General features: G+C 43.3%; 1 protein-coding gene across 2 annotated transcripts in view; it reads right to left on the bottom strand.

Moving 5' to 3' along the window:
* Positions 1-18533, bottom strand: part of ETS1 (ETS proto-oncogene 1, transcription factor) — a 116404-nt gene extending 97871 nt beyond the window's left edge. For both annotated transcript variants that reach the window (XM_045894707.3, XM_064577239.1), the window contains exons 1-2: positions 18452-18533; positions 2270-2414 (exon numbers count right to left, since the gene is read on the bottom strand). In XM_045894707.3, coding sequence (XP_045750663.1) covers positions 2270-2414; positions 18452-18520 — 214 coding nt within the window. In that variant the 5' untranslated portion in view covers positions 18521-18533. The remainder of the gene's footprint in view (positions 1-2269; positions 2415-18451) is intronic.
* Between the last annotated feature and the right edge of the window lie 5092 nt (positions 18534-23625).

Below are 23625 nucleotides of genomic sequence, written 5' to 3'. Positions count from 1 at the left end.
TCCTCACATTTTAAAGCAGCTTCATCCCCAGAGGTTCTTCATGTGCATCACAGACACAGTGTCCTTGGCCCTGAAATAAAAATTCTTTTGCCTTTGAGAACCTTGACAAGGAGGAGAATGAAAAATCATCTTCACTTGGGAATGTATGTACTTCTCAGCTGGAAAAAAAAAAAAAAAAAAAAAAGAAGGACCATGTCTTTTAGTTATGAAGAAGGGACATTCTGATCTTGAGGCTATGGACCAGCATGGAATAACCTCAGCTCTTAACAAGATGTAACTTACAGCAAACAGAAGCACCATCCAGAGCAGAAAGTGTTAAGGCAAGGTAACTTTAACCTGGGTTGCACTGGAAGATACAAGACTTAAGCCTAGTGGCACTGATAGGATTCAAGAACTATATAAATGTAGGTACAACCATCCTGACCTTTTGCTTATACAAATAAGATCTATTTATTTAGGGGCTCCTGGGTGGTTCAATCGGTTAGGTGTCTGCCTTCAGCTCAGATCATGATCCCAGGGTCCTGGGGTTGAGTCCTGCATCAGGCTTCTTGCTCAGTGGGAAGCCTGCTTCTGCCCCTCCCCACCTTCGATCATACTCTCTCACTCTGTCAAATAAATAAATAAAATCTTTAAAAAAAAATCTATTTATTTAGAACAGTTTGTAAAGGATGACTTTTTTCTTCTCTTAAAATCTTAAGTCCTTAAGTCTAACCTGCGAACAGGTGCGAAGTCCTCCCTGTCTCTTTTTCAAATGGATAGATAGCTGAGACATTTGTATTTATGCTTGGAAGAACCAAGCAGAAAGTGACAGCATAATATGCCAAGTCTGAAATCCAAGGGCAATGCCAAAGAATATCGCAAATATCAAGGCTATTGAGTCAAGTCAATACAGGGATTGATTTCATTCTGCCCTAGAGAAGAACCGGATCACTGGAAAGCGACTCCCATGCCTTCCCCCCAACCCCCACCAAGTGCTACAGCATCTTGCTTTATGCCTCTATATTTCTGGTCAAAGCTAAAGCATGGGCAACAAAACAAACATTTATTTTCTGTCTCTGCTATTATAAAAGTAGTCTACCATATCGTTTGTTATGTGCAGTAAAGAAACACTGAACAAAAAAGTTGTATTTAAGTGAGCTCCCAGTGGCTTTCTTCCTATGTCATGCCTTAGAATTACATATTTTCAACATGTGAGAGTTATGAGATTTCTTAGGCTAAGAATTCATCCTGGGAGAAAATACAGATTTGAACTGTTTTGTTTTGTTTTGGTATTTGGATATATAATCTGGCCTTATGATAAATTGAACTTAATACCCAAATCCATCACTTCAGAATCCCAAATCAAGTTTTACATTTTGCGTTAAAAGTAAAGTAACAAGGGGCGCCTGGGTGGCTCAGTCGTTCAGCGTCTGCCTTCGCTCAGGTCATGATCCCAGGGTCCAGGGATCAAGCCCCGCATCGGGCTCCCTCCTCTGCAGGAAGCCTGCTTCTCCCTCTCCCACTCCCCCTGCTTGTGTTCCCTCTCTCGCTGTGTCTCTCTCTGTCAAATAAATAAATAAAATCTTAAAAAAAAAAAAAAAGTAAAGTAACAAAAACACTAGCAGGTCAACACGACTCATGGAATTTGTGAGATACCTAGTGACCTTTGCAAAACAGAATGGGGATAAGGACTCTCAACCTATCAGGTCTTTGGGAGAGGGGACCCATGGGAGAGCTCTCTAGAGGAATGCGATTCCTGGTCACCAGGGGGCAGCATGGTGACCAGCAAGTCAGGGAGAGAAGGGAATGCTGGGAGGAGAGGAAGGAGGTGTGAGGGAGAGCTGGGGAGAGAGAGGGGGTGGAGGAAAAAGGAGCCAGATGCAGGTGGGTACCGGCCAAGACGTTGAGGACAATGGGGAGAAAAAGATGAATAAAGAAATTCCGTTTTGTAAGAAGGCTAACTGTTTATCCAGCTCATACTCTCCGACTGCAGAACTTCTAGGCCCTTTGTCAACAACCAGGCCGAAACGGGTGAGTCTCAGGAAATGCATGGTGCACAGAACTATTTACAGAATGAAGACCTGAAGCAACCTCTCTTGGGCTCATTCCTAGAGTTTCATCTTTCTGTCACAGGAGAATAAAGTAAGTGGGACTTTCCATTAGAGAACAATAGCATCTTGTCCCCACATAAGCCGTGACAGATGTTGTTGCTGCAGAGAATGCAGCCCACATCACCCTTCCACTGTCCTCCAACTCTATCTGTAGTCCGAGCCTTTGTTCATGTTCCTACCTGAGCCACAGTGTTCCAGACCAGTAGGAACTTCCTGAGTGGCTGCCTCATCCCAGAAGGGGTAGTAGGCTCTTTGCGGGTGATAATTGGACTGGAAACCACAGGCCATTCGAGGATCTTCGTAGGAGTTGATAGGTCCCTGCCTCTATAACAAGGAAAAAAAATAAGGAAATATATTAACAGGAAAATCTCTATACTCTAGCCTGAATGCAATAATAACTTCCTATCATACAACCACATGTGAGTAGGAATCATCCATAGATGATAACAGAGTAGAACCAACTACTGATCACATACCCCTCCCCCCAAAAAAAGACAGGGAAGGAGAAGAGTCTCTTACTTAGATTTTCATCCATTTCTTCAAGCATTTGACAACTACCTTTTCTAATTTTCAAATAAGGACCCATGATTAGCAGCAAGGCAGAATCTCGGCCATCTTTATACGATCCTGGCTTTTGAAATTTTTGGTGTTCTTACTCTGTAAAAACACCATAAACGGATATTCTTGCAAAACATTCTACTCTCATAGAACCAGTAGGTGACAAATGCCAAAGGAAAGCCAAAAAATGGGCTAATGTAATAATAATCACTCGTTTTTCAGTTAATCCATTGTGCACGGGTTTTAATGATATTGATAGCTAGACAGAAATTTTCAGTTTCTCACAACATTTGGGAACTTGTGCCATTCTTTGACCCATTTTATGAAAATCATAAAATATACCATCTACCCAGTACTCTTTAAGGAAGGCAGATGTGTTTCCTCAAGCAGATGTGGGAGGCATATTTTGCAGTGTTTGAGACCCTATTCTTTGAAGCTAGGTATATACATGGATTCAAATCCTGGCTCTACCACTTACTAATGGAAGACCTGGGCCTGTTCCTTTATCTAAACCTGTTTACTCAATTATAAGGTGAGAATAATACCTACCTCATAAGGTAGGAAGGAATAGGTAAAATATGTGTAAGAAAATTATATTTAAAGCGAAATAAAATATGAAATGCATGTGTAAATTGTCTATGTGATGCCTAATAGAAGGTAGATATTATTTTAATATAACAGACCCTTAACATTCCTGGGATTGAGCAAGAGGGTTAAAAAGTAAGACACAAGGGGCGCCTGGGTGGCTCAGTCATTAAGCGTCTGCCTTCAGCTCAGGTCATGATCCCAGGGTCCAGCTCAGCGGGGAGCCTGCTTCTCTCTCTCCTCCCTGCTCGTGCTCTCTCTCACTATCTCTGTCTGTCTCTCTCTCAAATTCATAAATAAAATCTTTTTTTAAAAAAGTAAGAAACAAAAGAAGCAGCAGATTCACAGGAAGATTTCCTAAGGAGTCTAATCTACACTGGCCCATCGTTTACTTCTTTTTTTTCCTTTTATCTTCTCTTATGGCCCCTCCACCTCCATAAAAAAACCTTAATTAAGATAATCAAACTCTGCTATAATTTGATGTGGTTAAATCTACTGATGTTAAGGGGCTAATTAATAAATATAGCTACTCAGATGGTATTCTCATCTCTGAAGGGTAGCTTGCTAACCCCCAGTAAGAGCCTCTCATTGGAGAACCTCCTATGCCCTCTCCCCCTGAGCAGCAGGACAAGAACTCAGCGCTGTTCTGTTATATTCAACATTCCCTATCTACTCTCTCTTCCCCATTTTGCGATTGTCCATTAACTTAAGCTCAGTAAAAATAACAGAAGAGAGTATATTGGCACAGAGAAAAATGATAATCGAAACCAAAATATAGAAGGACATTTGTGCACATAAAATAGGATGACCTCACTGATATGAGGAATTCTTAATCTCAGGAAACAAACTGAGGGTTGCTGGAGTGGCGGGGGGGGTGGGAGGGAAGGGGTGACTGGGTGATAGACACTGGGGAGGGTACGTGCTCTGGTAAGCGCTGTGAATTGTGCAAGACTGTTGAATCTCAGATCTGTACCTCTGAAACAAATAATGCAATATATGTTAAGAAAAAAAAAAAAGAAGAAGATAGTAGGAAGGGAAGAATGAAGGGGAGGAAATCGGAGGGGGAGACGAACCATGAGAGACGATGGACTCTGAAAAACAAACTGAGGGTTCTAGAGGGGAGGGGGGTGGGAGGATGGGTTAGCATGGTGATGGGTATTGAAGAGGGCACGTTCTGCATGGAGCACTGAGTGTTATGCACAAACAATGAATCATGGAACACTATATCAAAAACTAATGATGTAATGTATGGTGATTAACATACCAATAAAAAAATAGGATGACATTTTCCATAATATTCATAAAATCATTCAAAATAGGGCTGGATGAAGTTTACTTTGGGGCTGTTCAACTTCTAACTGGGCTAAAGGTGCCGAGAACATAATAACGCCCTTGGAACTGAATGGAGTCTCCTTGAGTTGTTGAGTAGCAAAAGCTAATATACTTGGCTCCTGCTACCGGACCCTGGTGAGAACCACTAGAATGTAAATGGAGCAATGGTGTTCTGCTAACTATTTGTGTTTGGGACCAAAAGATTTAGGGAAATCATTGGCAAGAATACTCTCCTGAGCTTCAGTCAGAAAACGTTTCCTGAATTCTGGTTAAAACCATTTTGGGGACATTGTATTTTCATACTGTAAGCTCCCGAGGCAACAACTTTTGAATTCCCAAGGATAAGTAGGTCTTCGACAACACTTTGCAACTGAATCCATTTGAAACTCATTTCCTAGGCTACCTGTGTGCTCTCAATATCTATCCCCAACTTTTTTTTTTTTAAAGATTTTATTTATTTATTTGACAGAGAGAGACACAGCGAGAGAGGGAACACAAGCAGGGGGAGTGGGAGAGGGAGAAGCAGGCTTCCCGTGGAGCAGGGAGCCCGATGCGGGGCTCGATCCCAGGACTCTGGGATCATGACCTGAGCTGAAGGCAGACGCTTAACCAACTGAGCCACCCAGGCGCCCTATCCCCAACTTTTGATATTTCTCTAGAGTCTTCCTCAAAATCCAATGTCAAGGATCAGAGTTGCAGGAATTGGATCTCGAGTGAGGAAATTTTTATTCTAAATTATATAGAGGAGAATTCTAAGTTGCCTACCCCTGTTCTTTTGGGACAGTATATGCCTTAGAAGATGGCGGTAGATAGTACAAGTAGAATCATAGATAGGTAGTAGGTAGTTTGTTATAGACCCTGCAAGGGTATTAAAAACCTGAGGGGAAATTTTTCTTTTTGCATTTTATATCATTTATTATTTTTTTATATTTGTTACTCAAGTATAGTTGACATACAATGTTATGTTAGTTTCAGGTGTAGACCATAGTGATTTGACAAATCTGTATATTACACTATGCTCCCCATGATAAGTATAGCCACCGTTTGTCACCATACAATGATATTACAATATTATTGATTATATTCCCTATGCTGGAATTTTATAACTGGAATTTTGTACTCTTAATTCCCTTCACCTAATTCGTCCATTCCCCAAGCCCTCTCTCTTCTTGCAAACACCAGTTTGTTTTCTGTATTTATGGGTCTGTTTTTGTTTGTTCATTTGGTTTTTTTTTTTTTTCTTTTTAAATTCCAAATGTAAGTGAAATCATACAGTATTTGTCTTCAACTGACTTATTTCACTTAGCTTAATACCCTCTAGGTCTATCTGTGTTGTCACAAAAGGCAAGATTTCATTCTTTTTTATGGCTAAGCAATACTCCAGTGTGTGTGTGTGTGTGTGTGTGTGTGTGTGTGTGTGTGTGTATCCCATCTTCTTTGTCCATTCATCTACCCATGGACACTTAGGTTGCTTCCATATCTTGACTATTGTAAATAATGCTGCAATAAACATAGGGGTGCATGTATCTTTGCAGTTAGTGTTTTTGTTTTCTTTAAGTAAATACCTAGTTGTGGAATTATTGAATCATACGGTAATTCTATTTTTATTTTGAGGAACCTCTATACTATTTTCTATAGTGCCTGCATAGTTTGCATTCCCATCGACAGTACACAAGAGTTCCTTTTTCTTCATCCTCACCAACACTTGTTGTATCTTGTTTTGTTGATTTTAGCCCTTCTGACAGGTGTAAGGTGATATCTCATTGTGATTTTGATTTGCATTTCCCTGATGATTAGTGACATTGAGCATCTTTTCATGTGTCTGTTAGCTATCTGTAGTCTTCTTTGGAAAAATGTCTGTTCATGTCTTCTGCCCAGAAGATTTTGGATTATTTGCTTTTTTGGTGTTGAGTTGTATAAATTCTTTATATATTTTGGATATTAAACCTTTATCGAATGTACCATTTGCAAATATCTTTTCCCATTCGGTGGGTTGTCTTTTTGTTTTATTGATGGTTTCCTCCACTGTGCAAAAGCTTTTTATTTTAATGTAGACCCAACAGTTTATTTTTACTTTTGTTTCCCTTGCCTGAGGAGACATATCTAGAAAAATATTACTAAAGATGATGTCAAAGAAATTACTGCCTATGTTTTCTTTTAGGAGTTTTATGGTTTTATGTCTCACATTTAGGTCTTTAATCCATTTTGAGTTTATTTTTGTGCGTGGTGTAAGAAAGTGGGCCAGTTTCATTCTTTTGCATGTAGCTGTCCAGTTTTCCCAACACCATTTGTTGAAGAGAATGTCTTTTCCCCCATTGGATATGCTTGCCTCCTTCATTATAGATTAATTGACCATACAAGTGTGGATTTATTTCTGGGCTCTCTATCTCGTTCCATTGATCTATATGTCTGTTTTTCTGCCAGTACTGTTGTTTTGATTACTATAGCTTTGTAGTATATCTGGAAATCTGGGATTGTGATGCCTCCAGCTTTGTTCTTTCTCAGGATTACTTTGGCTATTCAATGTCTTTTTTTGTTTCATACAAATTTCAGGATTATTTGTTCTAGTTATATGAAAAATGTTATTGGTATTTTGATAGGGATTACATTGAATCTGTAGATTGCTTTAGGTAATATGGATATTTTAACAATATTAATTCTTCCAATCCATGAGCATTGTATGTCTTTCCATTTGTTTTTGTCATCTTCAGTTTCTTCCATCTTCTTCTTACAGTTTTCAGAGTATAGGTGTTTCACCTCCTTGGTTAAATCTATTCCTAAATATTTTATTCTTTTCGATGCAAGATGGGATGGAGAACTTTTTTTGGGTTTACAAGCTTAAGCTTTCTCTGCTAAGGAAAGGCCACTGATGGTAAAGTGTAGTGTGCAAAGAAGTGTTGAAGGAAAATTATCTGGATGTGCTGTGCAGGGGAGAGATGGAAGGCAGAAGGAGTACTTTGTGGGTTAGGAATAAAGCAATGAGGTTCCAGACACAGGCAATGACAACAATGTAGCAGTGTGAAGAGTCAACTCCCAGCCTCTGATTAACAACCATGTTCAGCATCAGACTGAATTTATGTGGCTGGCTTCTTTTTTTTTTTTTTTTTTTAGGACTCATTCCTGCCCCAAACCAGGCTTTTTGTTGTCAGGGATAGTTCATATATTATTTTATAAATGGAAATCTATTTTTAAGACATATTTTCTCTTTAGCTGTCCTCAGTGGAGCCAGAGGACCCTACTTTTAAGAATGAGAAGGAGGTAGTGCACCAAGCCTACCATGAACCACAAACATCTTTGCTAGCGGATACTCCTGGAAGCACCATGACTTGTTATCTAGACACCTGCCTGTTTATTAGACGTTTCACAAACTGACTTAATACCTATTTCATAGAGTATGAAAATGACATTTTTACTCAAAAGAACCACATAGCTAGTTCCAATTCATTTTGAAACTCTTAGTTGAGGAGAAAGAAACAGGTTATTAACAGGTCAGAAATCTGGGCTGCACAACCCCCGCCTCATTGCTTTAAAAAAGCGCCACCCAAAATAAGTTTGAGTCTCTTTGTTGACACTGTCCTTTCCTGGCTGCAACTGGAGGTGAACTCATGATATGCAAGCAACATTTTCAGTCCCTGTCACAGTTTTAAGAAACCATCCGTCCTCACTCATTCATGCCACAGGTGATTTTTGAAAGGAACTAACGTACATCATGCACCTGCTCTATGCCAGTTGGTGTGCTAAGCATTGTGCAGAAATGGTCACATTTAATCCTTACCACACTCATGCAAGATTAGTATTTCTACCCCCATTTTGCAGAACAAACTGAGGCTTTAAGAGGACAAGTAGTGGTGCCTGGTGGCTCAGTTAGTTAAGCATCTAACACTTGATTTAGGCTTAGGTCATGATCCCAGGGTCCTGGAATCAAGTCCCAAGTCAGGCTCTGCACTCAACACGGAGTCTGCTTGTCCCTCTCCCTCTGATTCGCCCCTCTCCCTCTCTCTCTCAAATAAATAAATAAATAAATAAATAAATAAATAAATAAAATCTTTTTAAAAAAGAGGACAAGTAAATTTCCAAAGGCCACACAGGCTAATAAAATAATAAAGATAGAATTCAAACCCACGTCTATTGGGTTTCAGACTCTCTTTTCTTCTACCTGTCCTACATAAAGCTTATGTGGCCCTCATTTAGATTTCTCAAGAAAGGTGACAGCTGTCCTAGGATAGGTACTAGGCAAGTTATGGCAATGTGCATTTATGGAGCAAATTTATATCATGCACCCAGTCTATGCCAAGCATCATGTTAGATGAACACATGAACACAATAAGAACACAATATGAACAAGAAATGAACTTCACCCTTAGGAACATTCAGACAAGTAAACAGGAAATTACAGTGAGGGTTAAGTACCAATGTGTAGGGGGAGGGGCATGGCGGCAGGTAATACTTCCTGGAGGAAGCAAATTAAGGTAACTAAAAGGCTGGGTAAGATTTAGCCTAGAACATGTGGTGAAGGACCTAGAGAGCAAAAAAAGATGATCACACACCTTAAGGTGGAAAGGAACATATAATACTACCAAAGAAGAACAAGAAAGATTCAGATAGGTGATCTAGAGAGATAAAGACCGTGTTGTTTGGCGTTGAGAAGTATGAGGGAAAGGTGTGCTCTTGGACAATGTGGATGCTTGCCATGGGGGGGGTAATTAGTAAGAAGTAAAGCTGGAGGGACAGGATAAGGTCACAACATTGAGGGCTGTAAATACCAGACAGGAATTTGGCTCCAGGAGAAAAGCTTTGGAAGTTGCATCAGAGGTAGTGACATGGTGAATCAATATGTTCTAGAAGATTCGTTTGATGGTGCCAAGTAGAATGGGCTGAGCAAGAGAAGGAGGTGAGGAAGCTGACATAGGCAATAGAGTGCCTCACAGAGCCATATTGGAGACTGAGGCAAAGAGGGAAAAAACATCAGTACTACTAATCCTAACTTTATTTAAAATTTTTATGTTTATTAATAATTTTTGCATTAATTCTGACTTTTGAAAATACTGCATTAAGATATCATTTAGCTTGATTCCTGAGTGCTGGGGCACCCCTTATGTGTCGTGCCCACATGAGGACTCCACTGGCATCCTGCTAGTTCTGGAGCTGAGCAGGAGTCCAGGTACGAGGAGAGCATTAGATCAGGGTCATGAGTGCAGAGGTGAAGAGGAAACAAGAAATGTGTGTATGTGTCAAAGGAAGAACCTACATGATTTTCTAACTGATAGGAGATGAAGGAAAGCGGGGGGATTCCCAGATAATACTCAGATTGCTTGCTTCTGTCATAACGACAAAGGTGAGTATAATACAAAAGGATAGAGGAAGAGAATTTCACCCTTAGTTGTGTTTAGGTGGAGTGATGGCAGAACAACCTGGTGGGGCTGGGGGTCCCGAAGGTGGATGCAGGTTAGGAGAGGACAAGAAAGGGTGCAGTTAGATCTGGAAACATGGAGAACCCAATGAGAGTACAAAGTCAAAAAAAATGGTAGTTCAAACAAAACCGAAAACAATTAAAAATGGGTCTGTAAAGTTGCCTACAGTTACGAGAGATGAAAGGGGAAAAAACAGCCAAGAGGGGCTGGTTGAAGACAGAGGAAGAAAAACAAGACAGGGTACAGAGTCGTGGAAACCAAAGGCAGAGCTTCAGAACCAAGGGTGGTTGGCCAGTGGCCACCAAGGGAAGGATGGAAGCCACAGGGCCTTGGAGGGATTGGGTCACCTCCTCCGGGGCATCTCGGGAAAGCGCACCTTTTGCCCTGCTCTGTCCCACACATGGTGGCAAGCTGCCTAGGGAAGGGCACTCTTCGCCCTGTCCTCCTGGGGGCTGTCAGAGGACACAGCCCAAGTCCACATGCTTCACCTTTATGACACTGGAAACAAATAAAACAGAGCCCCGGAAATCTGGAAGCTGCTAGAACGATGGGCACACCCTATCCCTGCTCGGCTCTGAAGGTGAGCCAGCTCAAATGACCAGCACCACAGCGGACCACATCCATTCGCCCTCCAGTCAAGGTCTCGTCTACTTTATTACCTCTCCCTAGCTCCACCTCTCAAAGCTTCAGGGTCCCCCCCACCCCCACAACCCCTGCTGCTCTCTCTTCAGGAGCATCTTCTCGCCCTTCCCCTCCCAACCCTGCCAAACCTCGCAACCATTGATTTTGCTCATTGTCTGCCTTCTCCCTGCCCCCCCACATTCAGAAAAGAAGGAATAGGGGAATATTTTCCCAACACTACCTCACAAACCTATGGGGGGTCCGCATGTCTATAAGACTATGTTTGATCTGTTCTTCGAGCTCCTATCTGCCTTTAGCCAAGCAACTGTAAATGTCCCCGTGTTTGCCTACTAATTCCCTCCTTTCTATTCTGTGTGTGGACTCAGCACACAAACTCTGTGGGAGCAAATCTGTCTTTTCTTTGGTCAACTTCAGAATCCAGGACCACGAGTATATGAGACACAAGAGCTATTTTTAGATGTTGCTGTTTAAAAAAAAAAAAAAAAAAAAAAAAAACAAACTGACAACAAAACAAAGATTTTACACCCAGGGCCGAAGCTGAGCGAGCATTGGAAGTGTGCCTCTGTGGGGATAGCCATTTTTCTGGGAATGTCATAGATGTCCACACACTCTAGTGGGAAGACAGAAGACGGGGAATCAGGGAGCTGGATTCAAGTCCTGCTCTGCCCCCAAGGAGCCGCGTCACCTCCAGCTTGTCACTTAACCTCCTAGCTTTTGGTTCCTGAGGAGGCTGGCCTCGGTGATCTCCACACTCCTTTCCAAGTCCACCGTCTTCTTCTTCTGATCCATCCACATTCTTTCTCCCGACCTGTGACCCACAGCCTTCACAGGTGGGGGAGCCTCAAAGCCCAAAGTTGTCATAGTCATAGTTTGGATTCATGACATTCAAGGTGCCCTTTAAATTTATGAAGGCCTTCATATTGTTGCTCTACTTCTTTCCTAAAACCATGCTCAAATATGGCTTGGATCCCACATCCCCCATTTTTCAGCAGAGAAGAGTGAGGCTTTGAAAGTACCTGTCTATAGAAGAACTCTCGGGGCTCCTGCCTAGTCGATGCTCAGGAAAAATCTGTGCAACCAACAGACAGTCTCTCAGCTTTAACCCTTTCACCCCATTGCACGCAGTGGGCCTTCCACATGGGTCCGAACTCCATAGATTTTAGTCTGGGCTTCCTCATCCTCAGAGGATGCTAGGTCGCAGAGAAGCTCTGAGGGCAATGCTAAGGGCAAGTTTTGGGCCAACCACGTCTGGCCTTCAGAAGGACACGGAGGCCCATCTGCTTCGGGAGGGCACGTGTGTCCTGCTCCCTGGAGAGGCAGAGGGGAAGGAGGCAAGCAGAAATACTCCTGAGCTGAGATTCAGCCTTCCTCAGCACTCCCGTCGAAGAGGAGGGAGGGGCAGGTGGTGCCGCCACAAGAGAGGCAGGAACAGACAAAATAGGAAACTCTCAAAGGGCAGTTTAATTTTAGACTCAAGGCCAGGAAATTCTTCTTAAAACAATAAGAGTGATGGGCTTGGGCCCTGGTGAAAGGGCAGGCCTGACCTCCTGCAGGTTTCTAAGGGAGGAATGCGGAGCCCGGATGCAGTGTTGCAGAGACGGGCACCTCGAACTCCTCCTGGAACGGGGACCACGGCTGAGGCTGCTCGTGGCAGCCGGAGACCACAGCCAACCCTTGAGGATACCAGCTGACGCTCCTGGGTCTCTGACCCTTGCCACCAGCCTGAGCGCCTGGCCTTGACACTTTCCTGCTGAGAGATCTGCAGGGAGACACATGTTCTTTGTCAGCTTCTATCCCGTCCCTTAGCATGAAGCCTGCAGCCTCCCAGGGTCTCCAGAGGCGACAGCTTCGGGCACCCCATAGAGCAGAGATAGAGGTGCCAGATGACTCAGGGCCTCGGTCCGGGCCCAGGGGTCATGGGTGGATAAACTCTTCCAGGCTACAAGACCCGACAGTAGTTCCAATTTGCTGAGTGCTCTACAAAATGCAGTTTGGGTTTTTCCCTAAATCCGGGAAGACCCCTTCATCATAAATAAGACAGCTAGGTGTGTGAATGAAAGTCTATTATAAGTTCTTTTACATTACCACATATGTAAAAAATGATGAAGATAAATTCGGTAGTAAGGAGTGTCCTTAGCTGGGAGTCAGGAGATCTGGGTCACATACCACTTCCCGCCGGCTCTGTAAATTCAGGCAACTTATTTACTCTCTGAGGACCTTAAGTTCCTGATACCGGGAGATGACCTGTAGGTTGTGTCCTGGCTCCGAAATTCTCTAGCTGGTGCTCACTGAACCCAGTATTTTAGAAAAGCCCCCCTTTTTAAGATGCTGGAAAAATACACATGATCACTCTTTCCTTCAATGTTTCTGACCAGCACTAAGAGTTATGGCTGTAAATAATTTCCCTAAGCATTATGCTCCAGCAATTTCTCCAGGGGTAAAGCCATCGCCATCCCAAGCAACGAGGAGAAAAAGAACAACAACAAAAAAACCACATTTTCCAGTGTTCACTTATATTCCACATTTCTTTTGTGTGTTTCTACTTCTCTAATCCCAAATGCTTTATCCATTGTTCTCCAGGATCCGCACAGAAAAGGAAAGGGCGTACTGTGCTAGGCTTTACAGCCACAAGCGCGAGCCCTTCCCCAGAGGACCAGGGACGGCGCAGACTCCCCGGTGACCACTGCAAGGCTGCAATCCTGAGACATGTGGGCTGGAGGTGAAGAGTGTGCGAACAGCCCTGGGTAAGCAGGGAATTGCTTCCCAAGGAGGCCCAATTAAACTGCAATTACTCAAGATAAGAGAACCAGGTCTGTTTACACAATGGGGTTGTAAACCACCAGCCCATGACAAGGGAACTTTGATCTGGTGGCGAGGGAGCTGTTTCTGGTGCAGGGTAGTGATGAAGCAAGGAGGTTGCTCAATAAGAATGTCTCCATCTTCACCCCAGTAGCCCCCATCTTGCCCTGGCAACACAAGAAGTGGAATCATTTCCACTCCTCCCTCCATGTTTCCATCCACAGCAATCAAAGAGTCTGGAGAAGAGCAGAGAAGAGACAGTGAACATAAGGGAGAGAGAATTAGCTAAGGTCATAGCTGTGGGAGGCACTCGACAAGAATTTCCTCACTGAACCATCATGATGGTCTTGCATGCAAAATTATACTCTGCCTCTTACACAGAATAGGACACTGAAGCTCAGAGAGGTTAAGTAATTTGTCCAAGGTCACATGGTTAAGGAGTAAGGACCAGAATTTAACCCACATCTCTCTGACTCCAAAGTGCTTTCCATTATAATTGGATGGGCTGCATTCCACAGCTGCCTGGTCCAGACTGCAGGCTGTCCCCTGTCTCATGTGAAAGAGGCAAGAACAACGTGGGTCCCCCTCCTGTCTCACCAGAGGGTCAGAAGGTAGAACTAGAGTTATGTATCCAAAAAAACAATCGATCCATCAATCAATGACAGAAGGAAGAAGGAACATGTACAAAAGAGGATTTGCTCAAACCATGAAGTGATTGGCGAGATCCAATCTCAAAGGTCTCTGTGTTGGCAAGCTGTGCCTGAGGGCATGGTTTCGAGCTCATTGTTGCAACGAGGTTAGCAAAGGCCCATGGCCACGCTACTCCCTTTTGCAGGCACCACACTGGAGATCCGGAAGGCCTGCCAGCCTCACGAGTTCCACCGGAAAAGGACAGGAAGGACAAAGGCCAACGCCTGAAACCAGCCAGTGGCTGGCAGCCTTCCTCGGCCCCCTGAAAACTGACGTCTGATGTGCACTCCAGCATATGTACATCACCCAAATTATTCAGTGATCCCACGTCTGAAAGAGCCCTGGCTTCATAGCATGTTATTCTACACAATTATAGCAATTAAGTGTCTAGTAAGTATGATCACATTCATACTATTCATATAAGAAAGTCACAAGTCAAAAAAAAAAAGGGCTTTTGTTGGACAGTTTCTGAAACACTTCTTTTCATTCAGGAAATATAGTGACCATATTTATAAGAGAAGAACATTCGATCCAGAAAGTGGAAGAATGTCAAGTTTTTCATGCAATTACCCCATCTCAGAGGACATGGGATGTTCCCTAAACCCAGAGCCTTATCCTAGGAAATTTTGGCATTTGGGACCAACCTCTCAGGCCTTGGTGTCTTCCACATGACCTGGCACTGAGGACAGCCTCTCTTGTACGGGCCTATTACTCTATCCCTGGAGGCCTCACTCTGAGAGGAGGTGAGTGGGCAGTGCTAGTCCTTTCCTCTGAACAGTTCAAGGTGCTTCCTAAAGTTTGCATGGCCCAGGGGTCATTAATCCCGGGGGGACCTCCTCCACACATCCTCCTTGCTTTCAAGGTGGGCCAAGGACTGGGACATGTTTGGTCAAAACCAGGAGTGACCCATCCCTCCCACTCCCGCCTTCCCCCAGCTCCGCAGCCTCGGTGGCATGGAGGAGAGGATGATGCATGAGGGGACGAAGGGACCAGCACTGCTGGGGACTTCCAGGGCTCACCATGGGCTTGCTGAGGTAGCATAACAGGAAGGAGCACTTCCTCCCGTTGGATGAAAGGGTCCCTGACACACAACCCATATTCGTACCTGAAAACGTCACCCCCTCCCACACAATGGCCAGACAACTCCCCAAAGTGTTGTTGCTCGACCTCCCGGCTATGACATCACTTCATTCATGACCATCAGCTCCTGAAGGACTGACCTTACAAGGAGGAAAGCATGCATCCTGATTTTGACAAGCTGACCCTGAGGCAGATAATGTGGCATGAAGTCCGTAACTGTGGCTGGGATGATTTGCAGCCTTCCTCTGGCACTGCAAATGATCAAGTCATGTTGATGCTACCTCTAATTTATGAATGAGGAATTGGAGAATTAGTCATCTTTGGGAACTAGAAAATATTCATAGCCTGTTTTACATTGAACCAAACTTTAGATTGAACAATTAAAGAAGCATCCTAAGCAGAACCCCTCATAACACGAATATAGTCTCACTTTTTTATTTTTTTAAGACTTCCCTTTCTGAAGCAGTAATTTACATGCAACAAAGACCCGCTTAGACCAATCTATACACACAGCACCATCCTGCCTTCAAACCTGATCTTGGGGTTACTGCCACCAGGGCTTCTCCTCCTCAACACTACTGACATGTGGGGCCGAATAATCCTTTGTTGTGGGGGGGACTGCACTGTGTATTGTGGGATGGCTAGCTACCTCCCTGGCCTCTACCCTCTAAATGCCAAGGGATGCCGCTCCCAACTTCTAACAATTAAAAATATCACCAAATATCCCCCTGGGGGCACAATCAGCCCAATTAAAAATTATAGTTTTCCTTCCACCCTCAACTTCCCACACCCGAGACAGAGTTTCTTTTCTTCCTGGCCCAGCCTAACCAAATTGGAGCCCAGGGCACCAGGCAGGAGGACGCGGATTATCGGATTAAGTACCGTGGGTTGACCTCTAGATAGAGAGTCTCCAACAGAAACTGCGAAGACACTGATATCTGTGGCTTTGACTTTCTTGTCTGGGAAAGTTAATGAAGCTGTGCTCACTCCTTCCCAAAATCTTAGATTGGGATTGAGGGTGTGAGATCTGTTAGTTTCGCTAATGCCAGTGTCCCAAGGTTAGGGTCTGCAGACAATTTATAGATTCTTTGACTGTTTCTTACTGTGCAGGCCAAGGTTGGAGGTTCTCTGCAGGGGCTGGTTGATTGAACCTGAGCTCGTACTGATGCATTTTATTTCTTTGTTTGTTTGTTTGTTTATTCATGCATTCATCGGTATTAGGGAGAGTGTGTAGGTGAAGAAGTTATAGGACTTGCCTTCTTGCATTATGGTTCTGAAAAGTTGCCTAACTAGTCCCAGTGATGGAGAAACTGAGGCCCAGAGAGAAGTTAGGCGCGAAAGTGCTGGAACAATAGTTAGCAGTTCTTATGCAACCTTCTGCTTTTACCCAAGCGACTCTGAAATTCACAGCAAAAAGGATCCCATACATTGATAATGCTTTTCAGATATGGCTCTTGGGGCTGGGGGTAAATGAGTTCTTTATTTTGCAACCAATGGAAACCATTTAAAATGCATTAAAACTAGCCAGTGTCTTCAGCTGGGGGTGGGGTCGTTTGTTAAAAATATGTACCCAGAGCTTGGTTTGGTTTTCTAATTGCATGCATTTTCCAGATACCCTGCCAAGAATTATTTAATATTATACCTGTAGTTTGAATACTTGTAATACCATGTATTTCGGTGTCTAAAATACAATGCACACAAATTTGCATGGCATTGCTTTTTTGGAGAAGTTATTAATCTTGTTTACTTTGATTACCCATACTGGTAAAGAGAATTAACATAGACTGGCTTTTAAATCTATTCTTCTAAGCCAATGACATTTTTTGCCCTAAAATCCCAATACCCTTTATTTGTTTTAGCAGATCTCTGTAATATCATTTTTAAGAAAAATTTAGTGTAATTTGTGCTGACCTCAGATGATAACCTCTGTGTGAGAAGCAGGAGGAGCCTTTCCCTGGCAACTTTTCTAGCCCCTTCTCTGACCTGCAAGTCCAAGTCTCTGGGCGATTTCTGTTAAGCAAAACTGAGTGACTGCTGGTCTGGACATGTTGCGTGTCTGTGTGTGTGTGTGTGTGTATTTCTAAATATATTTCTGGTGTTAATTGTACTCTAAACTTTTTCCTGATTCTAATTTTTTTAGAAAAGTGAATGAGAGTTATATGAAAACAACAGTCATTTAAAAGAGAAAAAAGCAGGTGTTTCAGAATAGCCAGTAGAGTAGTGATAATGACTCCTTGAATATAGAATAGCTTTTGAGCAATTATTTTTTCAATGCTACAGAAAATAATTTGCAAATACATCAGATCTTCCAAAATACAATTACAGTGAGCAGGCATGGTTAATTCAAGGATACCAGCGTGAAAAATTCTGCAGAACATCAGGCAGGACAGTCCAAGACCAGAGTCAGAAAAGAGCTCAAATCTCTTGGTGTCTATTTAGACCCATAAATGTACTGGGAAGACTTAACATTAAACTTATCTGTCCAGAATAAGTGAAAAAATTTCCATTTCCAGAATAAGTGAAAGAAGTTCAACGTTTATGTTGGCTTTCTTCATATGAAAACATACAGAATTTATAATGAATAGTTAATAATACATCAGCTAATATTAAAGTTCATTCCACATTGCCATTGATCGATGATAGCATCATGGGATCGCTCACACAATCAATTTATAAGAAATTCATCTAAACATTTCTACTGATCAACACATAGCTTGGGTGAGGGTCTTCTTCCCTAAGGGCAAGAAACTTTATCTAGTCCTAATTTTAAAGTTCCTTTTACCTCTCTTATTCTGGGATTTATAACATTTTCCTGTAAACTTACTGTTATATTTCCCAGTTTAAAATTCTGTGATTAGAAGGCTTGTGTTATTTAGCTTTTACGTATGAGGCCCAAAATAAATTTAACTATGTTAAGATAAGCCTAAGGTATATCAATATGTGAAAAATCTTCACCAAGTGAACTGAGCAGTGAAAAATCACCTGGCTTTAACCATTAATCAAGTTTGAGTCATTTTCTCTGAAACCCAAACACACTAAAAAAACCTTTCTCAGCAAATCCATCAGTCTTGGATTTTTACTTTATGTACTGATAAAAAGATAGATGATCTCAAAATTTAGCTCCTCCAAAAGATTCAAGGCTGATTCCAAATCTGGAGTCAGGTCCGGGCTTCTCTGTCCAACAGAGGTCAGGATACCGGAAACAGGGGGAAGCCAGGAGAGGCAGGGTGGGCAAGGGGGGAGCAGGGAGGGGGCCCCACTTACCGCCATTGCAGGACGCGCCGCTGAATAAGGGGCGGGGCCGCTGGCTGCAGAATCCACAAAGTAGCTCATCCTCACTCAGCACCTGCGTGGGAGAAAGCCTTCACTGAGCCCCTGGATGCACCAGTGCGTGCACTAGAAGCCAAAGGGGGATCGAATCGTAGAACTGGGTGTCTCCTAGGAACCGTAGAGCTCACCTCTTCTTTTTTTTAATATTCCTTTTTAAGAGGGGAGGAGGGGGTAGGAGAGGGAGAGAGGGAGAATCTTAAACAGGTTCCTCGCGAAGCCTGACATGGGACTCGATCTCACAACCCTGAGATCATGACCTGAGCTGAAATCAAGAGTCAGACACCTAACTGGCTGAGCCACCCAGGGGCCCCTAGAGTTCACCTCTTTATGCTACAGAGAAGGAAACGAGAATTCAGAAAGATGAAATGATAGATCCCAGGCACACAGAGAAAGGGCAGCCCCTTGGCTGCAAAGTCGCAGGGACAGTGCACAGCCTCTGTGAACTAAAGTCAAGAAGCAGGAAAAGCATCTACAAAAAGACCTTTTGTAGGGTTTCTGGACAAGGACCAGGTCTTACGTGTCATTTTGAGTAACATCCCCATCCATCTATCACCCTTCACCCCAACCAGGCCTGACACACAGCCAGGTGCACTCAGCACCCAGGTGTAGCATAAATTTGATAAAAGAGTAAATAAAGAAAGGTCTGAGGGGAAGAAGGATGGAAAAGCCCGACTGAAGAGACACATCAACCAGGACCCTGAGACACAGATAAACAGAGAGAAGCCCTGAAAAAGGGACTGAACTTTATTCATCTGGAACAAAAGGAGAAACACTATGAAGTAATTCTTGTCCAGAGCTGTTATCTACACCAAAAATCTGACTGTCAAGAACGCTTGAGGAATGTTCTGGCTGAAGGGATTTTCCAGCTGGCTGTCAGTCATCAGGAAAATCATTTATGTATCAAACATCTCTGTTAATCTAAATGCTTCCTAAAGTGCATTAGTTCACACACTTTGATAAACTCAATATTATATACTGAAAAAAAAAGTCTTTCTCGAGTGATTTAGAAGATTTAGTTCCTAGGCACAGCATTCGAAGGCCAAATTCCTATGGTTAAGAAGTGACATTTTAGGGGTGCCTGGGTGGCTCAGTTGGTTAAGCATCTGCCTTTGGCTCAGGTCATGATCTCAGGGTCCTGAGTTTGAGTCCCGCATCAGGCTCCCTGCCCCCCTCTGCCCCTCCCCCCACTCGTGCTCTTGATCACTCTCTCCCTCAAATAAACAAATAAAATCTTAAAAAAAAAAAAAAGAAGTGACATTTTAGTTTTAACTTGACTGTTTCTGGATTGTACTTGTCTTTTCCTTTATTCTTGCTAATATGTAAAGCTACTGGCACATTTCAAGAAAAAAAAAAGAGTATTATACGTCTTTGTTCAATTTGTGGTTTTGGTTCACTGTCTTCATTCAGTTGACAGCCAATGAGCATATCTTCCTTCCTATGAAATGTATTTAAACGATATAGTTAAACTGACTCAGCAATATGAAATTATACCAACTAAGGACTACACTCACAGAGTGGCTAATATTGCATGGTTGAGATCAGTAAGCTAAAAACCGTCTAAAGACATACCTTAACCCAGAACTGTGCTTCTTATTTTTAACTAAAACTTTACTTTTCTTATGATGCATTTTCTCCAAAACTAAATGCAGACAAAATAATATTAATTTTTAAAAATAAAATAACTAAGGGTAGCTAGGCTATGTTAACCAAGATGCTGTTCTCTTGTTTTTCGGGGGAATTGATCTCCATTGCAGCAAAATGGCAGCTGGAAGAACCACCGGTTGGTGAAGCTGAAGGGGAGACAAAGATCAAAGTAGGCTAGTCCAAGGATTTTGTTAAAATCTGTATCTGTTAATATCACCTATTTCTCAAAATAATGAGCAGTGATCGCGTGTCAGACTGCGCTGGACACTGAGCATGAAATAAGAATAAGGTACATACAACATAGGTCAATGAGGACTGGTCCTGACCATATATCATGAAGACAGTCTCAATGAGTTCAATGTTCCCTTCCTACTAAAACATTCCTTACCTTTAATCTTGAAATCGGACACGAAAGTCCTAATGAATCATCATCAACCTGTATATCCCTACTTGAACTTTTTTGATCTACTCATGGATGAGACTTACAAGTTAACAACATGGAGTGTGTCATCCTGAGAATGGATTAACCATGATCAGATTCCCTAGGGTACATTTGGTCTTCCCTCCAGGGCCCTACAGGGCAACCTATAGCTTTGGGAAATGTCAGGTTTGGGAGCACTGTTTGTGCCAGCCATTCAGCCCTCCAATGTCCTCCAAAAAAGTCCCACGGACCCCCTGAGGCATCACAGACCTCAACCATTCACGCAACAAGCACAGTGAAGGCGTCCCTTGTTAGAAACTTGCTTATCCATTCAGTAAATAGTTACTACATGCCTGTTCTGAGCTAGGCACCCTTCTGGTCATTTGGGACCCACTTGGTAAACAAAGATTCCCGACCTCGTGGACCTTACATTCTCTCTGACTCAGAATAAAGCTGAGAAAGACAGTCTCTATCTTCAGACAGTGGAGAAAACAGACTTACATATGACTATAATATAATGTGACGAGCAGTTTACCAACAATATAGAAAAAAATAAGCGGTCAGTTCTGCTAGGTGTGGGGAATGGGAAATCGTGGAAGATTGCACAGTGTGAGGTGTGACCATGTGGCCGTATGAGTCATCCCTATACTCCCACAAGCAGCAAAGACCTTTCCTCTTCTGAATTCCTATTTTATTTAGGTATTAATAAGAAAAAGGACTTTTGGAAGTGGCAGCCTTGTCCTGAAGCCCAGCTCAGGGGCATCAAGAGTTTCAATCACCCAGCCAGACAACACCGCTCCGAGCAACGTGGATTGGGGAAAGGTTCAGTGGAAGTATGTTTTCTCTTTCCAGCTGACAGAGTGAGGGAGGAAACCTAGGGCCCCACATATGGTGGATTCAGTGCGGGGCTGTGTTCCTGCGGCTTCGTTAGATGAATGACACTTCCCTTGGGGAAAAGCCCTTCGCCCAGGGAGGAAGCTGAACAGAGGGAGTTGCCAGGGCACTCAAGGGCTCTCATCTCAGGAAATAACTCTGGGACAGAAATGGATTACTGCTGTATTATTTTTTGGAGAAAGAAAAAAAGAACTCACCCTTTTTCCACTTGTAGATTGTGACACAGAACAGCTGTTTGGGACATAAACCCTTTCAGGAAAAGCAAAAGGAGTGTCTGGGTGATACTTTTTTTTGACTTGTTGGCCAAAGAGAATTCCCTCCCACATAACATGAAACATCAGCTGGACCAATTTTTTTTTTTTTTGTCTTGGCATTATAAATGTTTATTACCTAAGTAAAAAACAACTGTGTGATTTAAGATTTACTCCCTAGCCTAGAAGCATCCATAGGCCTGTCAGAATGTAGAAAGGGTTGTGAAAAGCGGAGCTCATTTTTCTTGAATGGGACCAACAATGGCCAAGTAGCAGATAAATGTGTCTGAAGTGACTTGATCCTCGGGATCCTGCCCCGGCCTCTCAGCCCTCATGCCTCCCCACACCCCACTGCACCTCTGCTCCTGAAACATAGAACTTCTGTTCCCATAAGCTCTCCAGGCCAGTCCTCGCTTCCCTGCCCTTCTCATGTGAACCCCTCTGATAGAAGTGCCCTCCTGTACTCCTCCTTAGCCATCTACCCGCTTCTCCTCCAGCTTTGAGGCTCCTCTCAGAAGCTCTCGCTGCCAGGAACCCCTGAGGCCCTCGCCTTCACCCCAATCAGGGCTAGCTGCCCTTGCGCTCTGTTCCCCACGTGTGTTTCTATCACTGTGCCCAGCGCACTGGTTTATAAACATCTGTTTCTATTTACCTCTCCCACTAAACTCGGAGCTATTTGAAGGCAGGCACTAGGCCTTTTTCATCTTTGTATTTCCAGACTTTAAGACAGACTAGGCAGCATAAGAGAATTCATTTTTTTTTTAAATTAGTGAATAATAGAATGACTTGGTCTCGCAAGACCAAAATGTAAAGTGGATCAGATGTTCATTTGATTCTCAAATCAGAGAATCTGAATAGATTGCAGAGCTAAATAAAGATCCACTTGAAATAATAGGTGTGGGGGCTCCTCGGTGGGTGGCTCAATCAGTTGAGAGTCCGACTCGTGGTTTCGGCTCAGGTCCTCGTGGTCTCTGGGTCCTGAGATGGAGTTCCATGAGTCGCCACTCAGCAGGGAGTCCGCTTCTCCTCTCCCTCTGGCCCTCCCCTCTCTCCTGAATGCACACTCTCTCTCTCTCAAATAAATAAATCTTTAAAAAAAAAAAAATAGGTTTGTTGCATGATCCATTTCTAAGTGTTGGCTATTAATGTCACCTTATCACAGAAGTGTTCTCCAGCACCCCATATGACACTTAGCTGCTTGTTGATTGTCTCACCAACTCACACCCCATTAGAACTTAAGGATTTCATCCGCATCTTCACTCTGTACCCCAGGCCCTACACTATACTTGGTGACTCTAGGAGTTAACTTAGAAAATGTGTACACGCCCTTTAACTCGCCTAAGCCCCCCCACCCTTTTTTTTTTTACAGATGAGGAGAAAGACACAGGCAATGCTATAAACGGCCAGGCTGAGATCTGACTCTAGGACTTCAGCCACCTTCTCCTGGGCTTCTCTCTCCTCACTCTCCTCAATTTTCCAGATAAAAATGCTCAATCCGTGCAGAGGACAAAAAAGATAACAATTTGGTTTATGTGGATGTATCAGTCCAGTAATGGACTTTGAACAGTTTTCTGTGGGACTCTGGGGAGAGCTCTAGCCGTCGTAAAGCATGCTACCCGTGGACTGTTTCTGGACCTTTCCACCCTCCGCAAGCCTAGTGACAGGACCTGACCTGCAGGTTGATGCTGCCTTTCACCCAGATCCCTCCAGGGCAGGGTGAGGGATGCCCAGAGTGCAGAGAGGCTGGGGAGGAGCAGGGGTATGTCAGGCCGAGGCAGCAGGAGTAGGAAATCCCAAAGAGACGAGGCCTTCATGAAGGCTGAATCCAGTACACATCAACTCTGCCCCTCCTTGGCTGCATTTCTACATGAGCACTGTGACATCACTGTTTTTCATTT

This window comes from Mirounga angustirostris, unplaced genomic scaffold, assembly GCF_029215605.1.
Source record: "Mirounga angustirostris isolate CCGP_5_RB_7025 unplaced genomic scaffold, mMirAng1.0.hap1 SCAF_13, whole genome shotgun sequence".
NCBI classification, from domain to species: domain Eukaryota; kingdom Metazoa; phylum Chordata; class Mammalia; order Carnivora; family Phocidae; genus Mirounga; species Mirounga angustirostris.
Note: the sequence above shows the minus strand (reverse complement) of the source record. Positions and strands in the feature narration are given on the sequence as shown.